Source organism: Salvelinus alpinus, chromosome 21 (genome assembly GCF_045679555.1).
Source record: "Salvelinus alpinus chromosome 21, SLU_Salpinus.1, whole genome shotgun sequence".
Taxonomy (NCBI): Eukaryota; Metazoa; Chordata; class Actinopteri; order Salmoniformes; family Salmonidae; genus Salvelinus; species Salvelinus alpinus.
This window is the reverse complement of record NC_092106.1, coordinates 22,409,356-22,422,518: the sequence shown is the minus strand read 5'-3', so window position 1 is coordinate 22,422,518 and position 13,163 is coordinate 22,409,356. Positions and strand designations below refer to the sequence as shown.

The 13,163-nt window shown below is 43.6% G+C and overlaps 1 protein-coding gene across 2 annotated transcripts in view; it reads right to left on the bottom strand.

Moving 5' to 3' along the window:
- Nucleotides 1–13,163, bottom strand: part of LOC139548053 (replication protein A 70 kDa DNA-binding subunit-like) — a 43,380-nt gene that overhangs the window by 21,203 nt on the left and 9,014 nt on the right. For both annotated transcript variants that reach the window (XM_071357364.1, XM_071357365.1), the window contains exons 11-13: nucleotides 12,011–12,147; nucleotides 10,450–10,598; nucleotides 691–823 (exon numbers count right to left, since the gene is read on the bottom strand). In XM_071357364.1, the coding sequence (XP_071213465.1) occupies nucleotides 691–823; nucleotides 10,450–10,598; nucleotides 12,011–12,147 (419 nt within the window). The remainder of the gene's footprint in view (nucleotides 1–690; nucleotides 824–10,449; nucleotides 10,599–12,010; nucleotides 12,148–13,163) is intronic.

Below are 13,163 nucleotides of genomic sequence, written 5' to 3'. Positions count from 1 at the left end.
GCAATCACTTCATTACCAAGATTAATGAATGGAGCCACTTATCTTCACAATCAATATGGGAGATAAATGTGACGTCACAAAGCACATACCTAGGTAGGGAGAGAGCAGCAGAGGACACCTACTATGTTGGTGATTAATGAGAGGGAGATCATCAGAATACTATAGGGTTCATCCCAAATGGCACTCTATTCCCTATATAATGCACTACTTTTGACCAGGTCCCAAAGGGAATAGCGTGCCATTGGGCCCTGGGCAAAAGTAGTGCACAATGTAGGGAACAGGGTCACATTTTGGATAGAAACAAGCTAGCATTCTGCTTTAAAAATAAGCTTTGGATCCAGTAGCACAGTCCTTTAATGAGTCGCTCTGATTACAAAGACTTATCATGACTGCCAACCAAGAGAAGAGAATCCTTGGAAAGCCAGGATGAAGTGACAAGGTTCCAGTGTTCCATGGTGACTAAGATAGAGATGCTGCTGTGTGTTGGATCCACAATGCAGGTTGGTCTACTTCCCACCTTCAAAGAAGAGATCGCTTGTATTCGATATTGTCTTTCAGTTTGTCCTTGAATATTCTTGCTTTGAATCAAGTCAAGAAAAAATATATTTTAGACTGTTTGATGCACATGTTTGTCTACAAAAAAGTATGTTCGTGTGAGTGTGTGCTGGTGTGTGTGCATTGGCAAAAAACCTTGTCTCCGTGTCCAAGGTGCTCCGTCTTGATGTCAGCCAGGGTCTTCCAGTTGGTGTTCCCTCCTCCTCCTCCACCTGTCCTCGCCTCCGTCAGAGACTGGCCATCCATAGAGTGGCCCTCCTTGTCATACCTGGATGGACACGGTTAAACACACACACCTTTAGTCAACATGTCACTGCAGAAACTACCCCATCAATCTCAATAGAAAAAACAAAGAGGTCAAGTGTAATACATAGAGGTGCCACGTACACCACCGGCTTGTAGCCTAGTGCCTCGTAGACCACCGTCTTGTAGCCTAGTGCCTAGCGTCTAGTAGACCACCTTCTTGTAGCCTAGTAGACCACCTTCTTGTAGCCTAGTGCCTAGTAGACCACCGTCTTGTAGCCTAGTGCCTAGTAGACCACCGTCTTGTAGCCTAGTGCCTAGCGTCTAGTAGACCACCTTCTTGTAGCCTAGTGCCTCGTAGACCACCGTCTTGTAGCCTAGTGCCTAGTAGACCACCTTCATGTAGCCTAGTGCCTAGTAGACCACCGTCTTGTAGCCTAGTGCCTAGCGTCTAGTAGACCACCTTCTTCTAGCCTAGTGCCTCGTAGACCACCGTCTTGTAGCCTAGTGCCTAGTAGACCACCTTCATGTAGCCTAGTGCCTAGTAGACCACCGTCTTGTAGCCTAGTGCCTAGCGTCTAGTAGACCACCTTCTTGTAGCCTAGTGCCTAGTAGACCACCTTCTTGTAGCCTAGTGCCTAGTAGACCACCTTCTTGTAGCCTAGTGCCTAGTAGACCACCTTCATGTAGCCTAGTGCCTAGTAGACCACCGTCTTGTAGCCTAGTGCCTAGCGTCTAGTAGACCACCTTCTTGTAGCCTAGTGCCTAGTAGACCACCTTCTTGTAGCCTAGTGCCTAGTAGACCACCGTCTTGTAGCCTAGTAGACCACCGTCTTGTAGCCTAGTAGACCACCGTCTTGTAGCCTAGTAGACCACCGTCTTGTAGCCTAGTAGACCACCGTCTTGTAGCCTAGTAGACCACCGTCTTGTAGCCTAGTGCCTCGTAGACCACCGTCTTGTAGCCTAGTAGACCACCGTCTTGTAGCCTAGTGCCTCGTAGACCACCGTCTTGTAGCCTAGTGCCTAGTAGACCACCTTCTTGTAGCCTAGTAGACCACCGTCTTGTAGCCTAGTAGACCACCGTCTTGTAGCCTAGTAGACCACCGTCTTGTAGCCTAGTAGACCACCGTCTTGTAGCCTAGTAGACCACCGTCTTGTAGCCTAGTAGACCACCGTCTTGTAGCCTAGTGCCTCGTAGACCACCGTCTTGTAGCCTAGTGCCTAGCGTCTAGTAGACCATCTTCTTGTAGCCTAGTGCCTAGTAGACCACCTTCTTGTAGCCTAGTGCCTAGTAGACCACCTTCTTGTAGCCTAGTAGACCACCGTCTTGTAGCCTAGTAGACCACCGTCTTGTAGCCTAGTAGACCACCGTCTTGTAGCCTAGTAGACCACCGTCTTGTAGCCTAGTAGACCACCGTCTTGTAGCCTAGTAGACCACCGTCTTGTAGCCTAGTAGACCACCGTCTTGTAGCCTAGTAGACCACCGTCTTGTAGCCTAGTAGATCACCGTCTTGTAGCCTCGTAGACCACCGTCTTGTAGCCTAGTGCCTCGTAGACCACCGTCTTGTAGCCTAGTGCCTCGTAGACCACCGTCTTGTAGCCTAGTGCCTCGTAGACCACCGTCTTGTAGCCTAGTGCCTCGTAGACCACCGTCTTGTAGCCTAGTAGACCACCGTCATGTAGCCTAGTAGACCACCGTCATGTAGCCTAGTAGACCACCGTCTTGTAGCCTAGTAGACCACCGTCTTGTAGCCTAGTGTCTAGTAGACCACCGTCTTGTAGCCTAGTGCCTAGTGCCTCGTAGACCACCGTCTTGTAGCCTAGTGAATTAACTGTTGTCTAGTAGTAGTTTAACAGAACCCATCCTGGCCAACATAGCCATGCCTGTTTGACAAAGCTGAGCTAGGTTACATCCTAAAAGGGCACCCTATTCCCTATATAGTGCACTAAATAAGGAATATGGTGCCATTTGGGACGCAAAAATAGTCTGTGCTGAGGGCAAACCAGGCTGAGTGGCAGAGAGAGTGGCTGTGAAATGAATCAACAGCAGTGATGGGGGAATCAGAAACCAATTTTCACTCAGCGTTACCTCCAGGTGATTCACACAATACAAGAGAGAAGGAGAGAGATGGAGAAAAGGGGGAGGAGAGCAGGGGAGAAAAAAAAAAAAAAAAAAAACACTCAGGTTGGAATGGTGCAAGAGATCAATAGAGCTGAGTAATCTATTGCTAGGAGGTATTGTGTAGCGCTGTGGGGGGTAAGGGGACAGGGGCTGTAAATACAGTGAGCAGGACTTGCTCTTGGAAGCATGACTAATTGAAAATATCCCCATTAATGGCCTGCAAGCATGTGGCCCGGCCACTATGGCCTCTGCCAATTTCCTCTCCCACCCAACCACCGAAAAATGTGTGCAATTCTTTCCTGTGGCACCTATTCCCTCATCTCTGTACTACCATTCCTGCTTTGTTATAATTCTACTGGTGTTCGTACTGATAGGGGGCCTGACACCTGGTTGTTGATGCATTAAAATCAACATCAACCTAGTTCTGAAATCCACCTGAAAATACTTGTTTCTGATTAACAACAACTCCTCTCATGAAGCTGCTGGTGTTTCACCAAGAGAAATAGGCTGGAACAGAATCAAAGGAATTAAACATTTATGGCGTTTTCTAATCCAGACTCCTGGTAGGTAAGCTGATGATCATAAAATTATATCTGATTTCAAGATGTTATTTTTGACAGAGTTACAAATAATGAACAAAATGCTAAGCAAGGTGAGACTATGTAACGCAGACTGTAAAGGCAGACAAACAGAAGACTGTTCTGTAGGAAACCGCTACAACAGGCAGGGTATAGTAAGACAGTGGGTTTGATGAAGGAAACTAAACCCAGGACAAATTGGAGCTGGCAGAAGATGTACAACAGTGGACTGACAGGCAGGCAGGGAGATGCGCAGAGTGGATGAAGTGAGACTAACCAACGAAGAGAGACGACAACAAGAAGAAAAGGGAAAGAACAGATTCATGTGCATAGCATGGCACCCCGTCACACCGAGCCATACGGCCAAGGACAGGACAGGACGGCAGGGAGACATGACATAGAGCATGTGACAGAGGGAAGGAGAAAGAGCAGCTATGCATGACAGGAACCCTTCTGTAAGCACTGTTCCTTCCTGTCTCCAGCTATGGCTCTCATGATGCGTTTCTGACTGGCGGACAACATACAGCAAATATGATTAGTCATCCATGAGGTCTGCTCAAGCATTCACTCTCTGCAGTTGTGAAGTTGAATGATGCAGTACATGAGGTAATTACCAATGGGAACAGGGTTGTAAATATGACCATGTATTCTATTCCAACATAACATTTCCAAATTGTCTGAATCACAAGACTGTTTTTAATTTCACAAAAAGGACAGATTAAGCATGGCCAGGAGGGACTAAGCTGCAGTGGTGCAAAAAGTACACAATTGTCATACTTGAGTAAAAGTATAGATACCTTAATAGAAAGTCACTCAAATAAAAGTAAGTCACCTAGTAAAACACTACTTGAGTAAAAGTCTAAAAGTATTTGGTTCTAAATATACTTAACTATCAAAAGTAAACGTAATTGCTCAAATATACTTAAGTATCAAAAGTAGAAGTATAAATCATTTCAAATTCCTTCTTTTAAGCAAGCCCAACGGCACCATTTTTTATGTATGGATAGCCAGGGGCATCCTGTCCTGCTAAGCATTCAAAATGTAAAGAGTACTTTTGGGTGTCAGGTAAAATGTATGGAGTAAAAAGTAAATTATTTTCTTTAGGAATGTAGAAGTAAAAGTTGTCAAAAATATAAATAGTAAAGTACAGAGACCACAAAAAACTACTTAAGTAGTACTTTAAAGTATTTTTACACCACTGCAATGCTGGGACAACAAGAGAAAGAGGGAATAAGAGGAGAGACCAAGTAGCATAGCCACAGAGTTAAACTACTTGTTTAAAATCAAAAATATGAATCGTTGTGTTGGAGCACTGAGCACAAGCTAGGCAGAACTACTGAACAGCACACTTCCAGTGTGTGAGCAGAGGAGAAGAGGGCAATCAAAAGGTTCTTGAAATCACTAACTGGTGCGCTGTTTCATTAGTAGAGGGTTCGCACTCAAAAAGTTGATGCTATGTTATTCATTGATACAAAGGACAAATATATTTTTGCTGTGAGCTGAGCAGCTCCACTAGTGGGTAGCAGGATTTCCACATCCCAAATGGCACCCATTTCCCTATGTAGTGCACTACTTTTGACCATGGCCCATAGGACTCTGGTCAAAAGTAGTGGACTATAAAAGGAATAAGGTGCCATTTGGGACACATCCTGTCTGTTTGTAGTGTGTAAGGGAGATCCGATGACTCAGTGACTGCAGGAAAACACAGAACAGAAAGAGGGAGAGTAGCCAAGTATCACTAAGTGCGCAATGGCAATAGGACAAGAGGAAAGGAACAAGAGTAAGAATGACAAGATGAAGTGACAGACAGAGACACAGTTGTCCAGACAGCTAGGGGAGGAAAGAGAGAGAGAAGAGAGGGAAGAACGAGAGAAGAGGGAGAGCAGGAGCCACTCCAGATGTGTCTGTGTAGCCTGTGATGCCATCTAATGGACAAAGGCTGCTACGGTATGCACCGGATGGCTCAGTAGGGAAACATTTCACGTTTGCTTATGAAACAAATTAGCACAAAATTAGAGAAACAAATTAGATTTTATTTTATGTGGATTTTATCTAAATCCTCCCAAATAGCAACTGAGCAGTCAAGGCATTTTCAGGGTATGTTACTTGATACTGGGGAAGAGCAGGGTAATTGACTAGACTAAGCTATAATTAAGTAGATGTGGTTTATGATAAGGTAAATAAATTATCGTTATGAATCATTTAAATGCCTAAATAATGCCTACTAAATGAGCATGCACCAAAGTTGCAAAAAGGAGAGGAAAAAACAGCACCAGTTGAGTAAGGAACACTTTAATTAATCTAGCTAAATTAATCTTTAAGCATTTAAATTATGCAATAGAGTGGGGCTAAGACAGTGCCCTAAATTACTGCACCACCACAGGAATCACATTGGATGCTGTCTATAAAGACTAATCCATGTTTCTTTCATGCACAATAGTTCATATTCCCAATTCTCCCCAAAAAAGAACAGATTTCATGGCAATCTGTAAAGTCTATTTCAAAGACAAGGGAATCATATATATATATTATTATGGAGCTCAGAACCAAATCAAGGCTCAAGATAATTGCTGCGTAGTGTGGCATTCTTGTTTGAGGAAATTAAAACAGTTTCTCTCTATAAGATTAATTAGTCTGACATTAAAAAGGGAGAGCGGCGGTAATTTTTTAAATTCAGTCCAGCACACACAGGGATAGGCTGAGCAGAACCACTGCATGGTTTCAGTCAACATCTTACCCCGGGTGGGATAGATAGATACTGAAATCCCAAGAGTTTGCAGCAAAAATGATCAAATTAAGACACCTACACTTTGCAAAACAATGTTTTCAAGAGCTTGGCTCTGACAAAAGGCGCACAGTTTGCCTTTGTTCTTAAGTTGTAAAAAGCTCTGGAATTTCTATGCTTGCAAGATGAAAACGTTCACATAAAAAGGCCTCTTCATTTGTGGACAGATCGGTAGCACCCCAAATTGAATTCTGAATCCACTATATATGGAACAGGGGGAAATTTGGGATGCAGACTGCTGAAAGCATGGCTCACTGATGATCAACATCCTTCTCTCCCAGAGTACTGAAAGTATTCAACAAGCACTGATGTGCTAGGCCTAAAATCACTAAATCATTCACTACTAACCTAGTTTTTGTCAACATATTGCTCCGTACTACTTGAAAAGCAAAAATACATTGTTCTCAATACAACAATTTACTTCATATTTGGAATTGCCAGGGATATGTATTGCGATTCTCACGATTCTATATTGCGATTCAACACTGCGATTTTATTGCGATTTGAGGTCTCAAATATATTGCTCACTATATATCTGCTGCAGAGAGACAAGACAGCATGAGAACATTTGTTTTGATCAGTCAGCGAAATAAAATAAAAAGTGCTGAAAACATGTTGGCTCACTATTTAAAAAGAAGATGAACAAACTATGAAGGAAAAATACAGGCGTTTTGGTGCAGGTACAGCAGATTAGCGGTAGCTAACGCTATCTACACTAGCAAAAAATAAAAATAAAAACTACTTTAGAACAATCGACATACACTGAACAAAAATATAAAATGTAATTGCAATGATTTTACTGAGTTACAGTTCATAGAAGGAAATCTATTTAAATAAATGAAATAGGTCCTAATCTATTGATTTCATATGACTGGGCAGGGGTGCAGCCATGGGTGGGCATAGGCCCACCCACTTGAGAGCCAGGTCCACCCACTGGGGAGCCAGGCCCAACCAATCAGATTGAGTTTTTCCTCACATAAGCTTTATTACAGACTCCCCCTCCTCAGACGAGACCGCAGGTGAAGAAGCCGGATGTGGATGTCTTGGGCTGGCGTGGTTACACATCATCTGCGGTTGTGAGGCCGGTTGGATGTACTGCCAAATTCTCTAAAACGATGTTGGAGGCGGCTTATTTTAAATTTTCTGGCAACAGCTCTGGTGGACATTCCTGCAGTCAGTATGCCAATTTCACACTCCCTCAAAACATCTGTGGCATTTTGTTGTGTGAAAAAACTGCACATTTTAGAGTGGCCTTTTATTGTCCCCAGCACAAGGTGCACTTGTGTAATAATCATGCTGTTTAATCAGCTTCTTGATATACCACACCTGTCAATGGGATAGATCATCTTGGCAAAGGAGAAATGCTTACTAACAGGGATGTAAACAAAGTCGTGCACATAATTTGAGCAAAATAAGCTGTATGAAAGTGTTCCCTTTGTAGTACACTCCTTTCAATCAGGGCCCATAATGTTCTGGTCAAAAGTAGTACACTATATAGGGAATAGGGTGACATTTGAGACATCAGAGAAAATGAAGGAAGCTCTCACAGCTCAGAGGGCAGGAAGTGAAACACCTGCGTTGTTGAAGTGAGCAGGCGGAAACATTGGAGATTCTCGCAAAGTCGCTCCACTACATCCAAATCATTATCCAATGCCATATTGGTAAACGAGCTATACGATTTAATGCAAAATGCTTGAGACAGGCTTTCACTTAGACAAATGGTAGAGAATTCTCTTGAATAGGAAGCATGTAATACCACATTATGTTTGGGGAATGACCTCTTTGAAATGGCCAAATATCATTCAAATACCCAACTAGTAACAATTCTCTATAGCTCAGTCCATTAAATGTTTATAGGACAGGGTGTTTAGCATACTGAAAAAACAAATAATACCAAAACCGTTTCCAAGAAACGTCTGAGATCCAGTGACTCGACAACAACCTTTCAAAGGGTAGTCGTGAGGGAGAGATAAAGCTGTAATCACAAATCACCACAACCCAGACACCCAATGAAGTGGCAGATACGAGCATATTTTGTTGACTTGCCACCCCTCTCTCCCTCCCGCTATCTAGTCACATTTCACTGCTCTCATTATGCAGATCAAGGCTTCTGATCCGCTCAAAAATAATTACAGCGGCCCAACCTTTTTTTCTAAGGCACAGGGAAGTGGAATTTGAGCACGTCAAGACGCACAGGACGTGCCAAAATATAAATTGTTATTGGGTCTCCTTCCCTTTCATTCCTCAGCCTCATTTCATCTTATTTCCCTGGGGAGTGTGTGGCCGGTGTTGCTGTTGGAAGGTAAATAAAATAGCACCTTGAGTGAGAATCGATTGAATCTCCACTTTTGAGACATTTTTCCTTCAATGTCTGACTGGGGGCCAGGCATGGTCTGTTGTCAGAGTGGAGTGGGAGAGGAGTGGGAGAAGAGGATGTAGAAGGAGGAGGGACAGATCAATCAAGGTGCCAGAGAGCTGAGGTGAAGGTTAAATAGGAGCAATGGCTGTCCCTTAAAATAACTTATGTTCATAACTGTGCACTCTCCTTAAACAATAGCATGGTATTCTTTCACTGTAATAGCTACTTTAAAACAGTGCAGTTAGATTAACAAAAATGTAAGCTTTCTGCCAATATCAGATACGTCTATGACCTAGGAAATTCTCGTTACTTACAACCTCATGCTAATCGCATTAGCCTACGTTAGCTCAACCGTCCCGTGGATGGGACACCGATGCCGAAGAAGTTTTTAAGTCCCTGTGATCACCCTGCCTCCTCCATCCATACACATCTAGCCGACTGCCTTTCCAACCTTACTTCTACCCATTGAATTACAAGATTCCAATTTTATGCTTCTAGCCGGCCATTGACAAGACACTGCTTTGATATCAACTTAACTAAACTGCTGCCTAACTTCCCAACTAGATATTGGAAAAGCGAAGTATTTATTTGGGGATATGGTACACAGTGAATAACATTATTTAAGTAATGAATAACGGGAATTCTCAAGAGAACGCAAAGAAAATATGAAAGAACGAGTCATAGTAACAGTTTTCCCATTGCTTTGCTGGAGCAGCCAATAGGGCGTCTTCAAGGGATAACACAGGGGCCTGTTCCTCTGTGATAGTGTCTGCCATCTTAAACCACTGCATGTGGATGTGCTACCAACTACCCATTTCCCTAAATAACCACTCTCACATCCAAAACTCAACTTGGACCTATATTCACTATATATTTGTTCCAATAAAATATAGGCTTTAGGTTCCACTACAAAATTGTTTTATTTTACCATTATTTAACCAGGTAGGACAGTTGAGAACAAGTTCTCATTTACAACTGCGACCTGGCCAAGATAAAGCAAAGCAGTGTGACAAAAACAACAGAGTTACACAAACAAATGTAGTCAATAACACAATAGAAAATCAAAATTGAAAAATCGATGTACAGTGTGTGCAAATGTAGAAGAGTAGGGAGGTAGGCCATAAATAGGCCATGGAGGCAAAATATTTACAATTTAGCATTAATACTGGAGTGATAGATGTGCAGATGAGGATGTGCAAGTAGAGATATTGGGGTGCAAAAGAGCAAGAGGGTAAGTAATAATATGGGGATGAGGTAGTTGGGTGTGCCATTTACAGATTGGCTACAAATATAGGCTTTAGGGTTTCTTCCAAATATCTTTTGAATTTAGTTATTGACATTAATATGAAATAAAATATTTATGTTCTGCCCCGTCAAAGTGATCAAAACACAAATGCTCCCATCACCACTATCAAAGACACATTTGTGCAAATGTCATTTGTGGCTTCTTTTGAAGGGCAGATAAGAAGAAAAAGGCATTTTCCACAGTTGAAGAATGATTTGCAATCATATGTAAAGCTTCATTGAAGTAACCCCCCCACATCTTCACTAATGGAGGTAGGCTAATCTTGATGATACAAGCCAGAGCACGCACCCCTCTCAGGGTTTGGGGGATCTGATATTTAACATTCAAATTCCTTTAGAATTCTCTCAACAGTGGAGCAGAGGATGTGAGAGATTCATTCCAGGTCTTTTAAAACCAAAATATGACCCAATAGTGGCTCCATACATACCCAGGCTGTTCTTGTATAACAGTCACAGAGGCTGTTAGAACCTAAAGCTATTTGGCTCCAGATGAGACACTTACCAGCCCCGCAGCTTGTATGCCTCAGGGATGTCGGGGTTGACCATGACGGTGCTGCTGAACGAAGCAGATAGAGATCTGCCCCCATAGTCCGACAGCTTGGCCCCTTTGATGGCCAGGATGGGCTGCCCAGAGCCATCAAAGTTCTCTGCCTGCAAATAGAACATATAGGTTGACTGAGGATACCAATGATATACACTTTATGTGCAAAACTACACAAATTTGTGGATTCGGCTATTTCAGCCACACACATTTCTGACAGGTGTATAAAATCGAGCACACAGCCATGCAATCTCCATAGACAAACATTGGCAGTAGAATGGCCGTACTGAAGAGCTCAGTGCCTTTCAACATGGCACCGTCATTGGATGCCACCTTTCCAACGAGTCAGTTCGTCAAATTTCAGTCCTGCTAGAGCTGCACCAGTCAACTGTAAATGCTGTTATTGTTAAGTGGAAACATCAGGGAGCAACAACAGCTCAGCCGCGAAGTGGTAGGCCACACAAGCTCACAGAACAGGACCGAGTGCTGAAGCGAGTAGTGCGTATAAATCGTCTGTCCTCGGTTGCAACACTCACTACCGAGTTCCAAACTGCCTCTGGAAGCAACGTCAGCACAATAACTGTTCGTCAGAAGCTTCATGAAATGGGTTTCCATGGCCAAGCAGCTACACACAAGCCTAAGATCACCATGCGCAATGCCAAGCGTCGGCTGAAGTGGTGTAAAGCGATTGAACTCGGGAGTAATGGAAATATAATCTCTGGAGTGATGAATCACGCTTCACCATCTGGCAGTCCGACAGACGAATCTGGATTTGGCGGATGCTAGGAGAACGCTACCAGCCCCAATGCATAGTTCTGGGGCCATTGTGTTCCAACATCTAGTGGAAAGCCTTCCAAGAAGAGTGGAGGCTGTTATAGCAGCACAGGGGGACCAACTCCATATTAATGCCCATGATTTTGGAATGAGATGTTCGACGAGCAGGTGTTCACATACACTACATACCCAAAAGTATCAGCACCGAGGGAGAAAAATAAAGTGAAAAAATATTCTTGCAATTCTGTATTTACTAAAGCTTATTGTTATAAACTATACATATGGTGGCAAACTAAGCATAGCCCCACTGAGCCACGTATAAAATCAACTGCAGGAGTTGGGTTCCTTCATCACACTGACAGGGTATTCTCAGTGACTTCAACCACATCAGCTTCTATTAAACAGACAGACAGAGACAGAGAGAGAGAGACAGAGACCAGTGCTCAAATCTCCTCTCCCTCTTCAAACTGCTTAACAGACATTTCCAAAAACAGGGAGGCACACGGCTCACAACACTTTTTCAATTAGGAGAGGTGTACCCTAGCCCTACCTGGGGCTCTGGCTGACAAGACACAGGGACACAAACTTAATGCAGGTGTGTACAGCACATAATGAAAGTGCTACAGCATGTCACCAGCATGAGAGAAAGTGACTTTCATCCTCTCTTTATCCAGCAGGACTGTCCCATTGTGTCCAGACGCATATAGCCCATCTATGGCTGCGCTAGTGTCTGTCCCCCAGTCCTCACCTCCTCTCCCCACAGGGTGACCTCCACCAGTTTACCAGACTGGTCCATCAGGTTGAGCGTCCTCTTGGAGACCTCACGGTTGTTCTTGGTGTTGAGGCGGGTCACGTCGGACACGCTCTTGCACACTCCAATCACATCTGGAAAAACACACACGATCACGTCATTAGCACAGTTGACTCTGAGCAGCATTACCGTGGAGAACTGGGGGACTGAGTGACCCAGGAGAATAAGACATGTGATCAATATTTATAATATGTATGTGAAAATGTCCATAGATAGTTGAACATATTTTCAACACAGGTGACATCATTAGCACAGTAGACTACGGCCATGTTTGAGATGGAATTCTACTCATTTGAAGTCGGACACTGCTGACTAACTGATCTAAAAATCACTTTACGTCCTAAATAATTATCTTCATGGGGCCGCAGTTAGCCTAGTGGTTAAGAGTGTAGTGCACTACTTTTGACCAGGGCCCTCTGGTCAAAAGTAGTGCACTATATAGGGAACAGTGTGTCATTTGGGAGCAACCTATACTCTCTGCCATCTTAACCCTTTCATCTAGTCCTTGCTAGGTTACAACTGATTTAAGCATGCTTAAGAAGATGTCTTCAACATCACGAGGCTGGCTGGGCTGACGCCTGCTGGTCCTGAAGAGAAATGACTATACAGCTAGACTACAAGCTGCAAGAAGTCTATTACCGTCATTACAATTTATGATTAGTTCCAAATGGCATCCTATTTCCTGCATAGTGCACTACTTTTGACCGGCGCCATATAGACCCTGATCAAATGTAGTGCACTATATAGGGAACAAAGTGCCATTTGGAACGCTGACTATGGCTTAATACTAACTAATTTTACCAGTTTTCTCCCTCCTCTCTGCCATAGGGCCCAAAGTCAATCTGCGCCACAGGCCATTACTGTCATCAGTGTTATTAATGACTTTTATATCTGCTCTTAGAATTACCTCAACCTCCACAGCGCAACCAGCTTCCCGCTGCTGCCATAGCATCCATCTCCCCTACGCTGCCCTACCACTCTATTGAAGCTATCCCTATGATAGGATAATAACAATAAGCTAAGTCTGTTATTAATTACGGTTATCATGCCCCGCCAGCCCTGCCTGGACCACCCACCCCCTTCTCTCCTC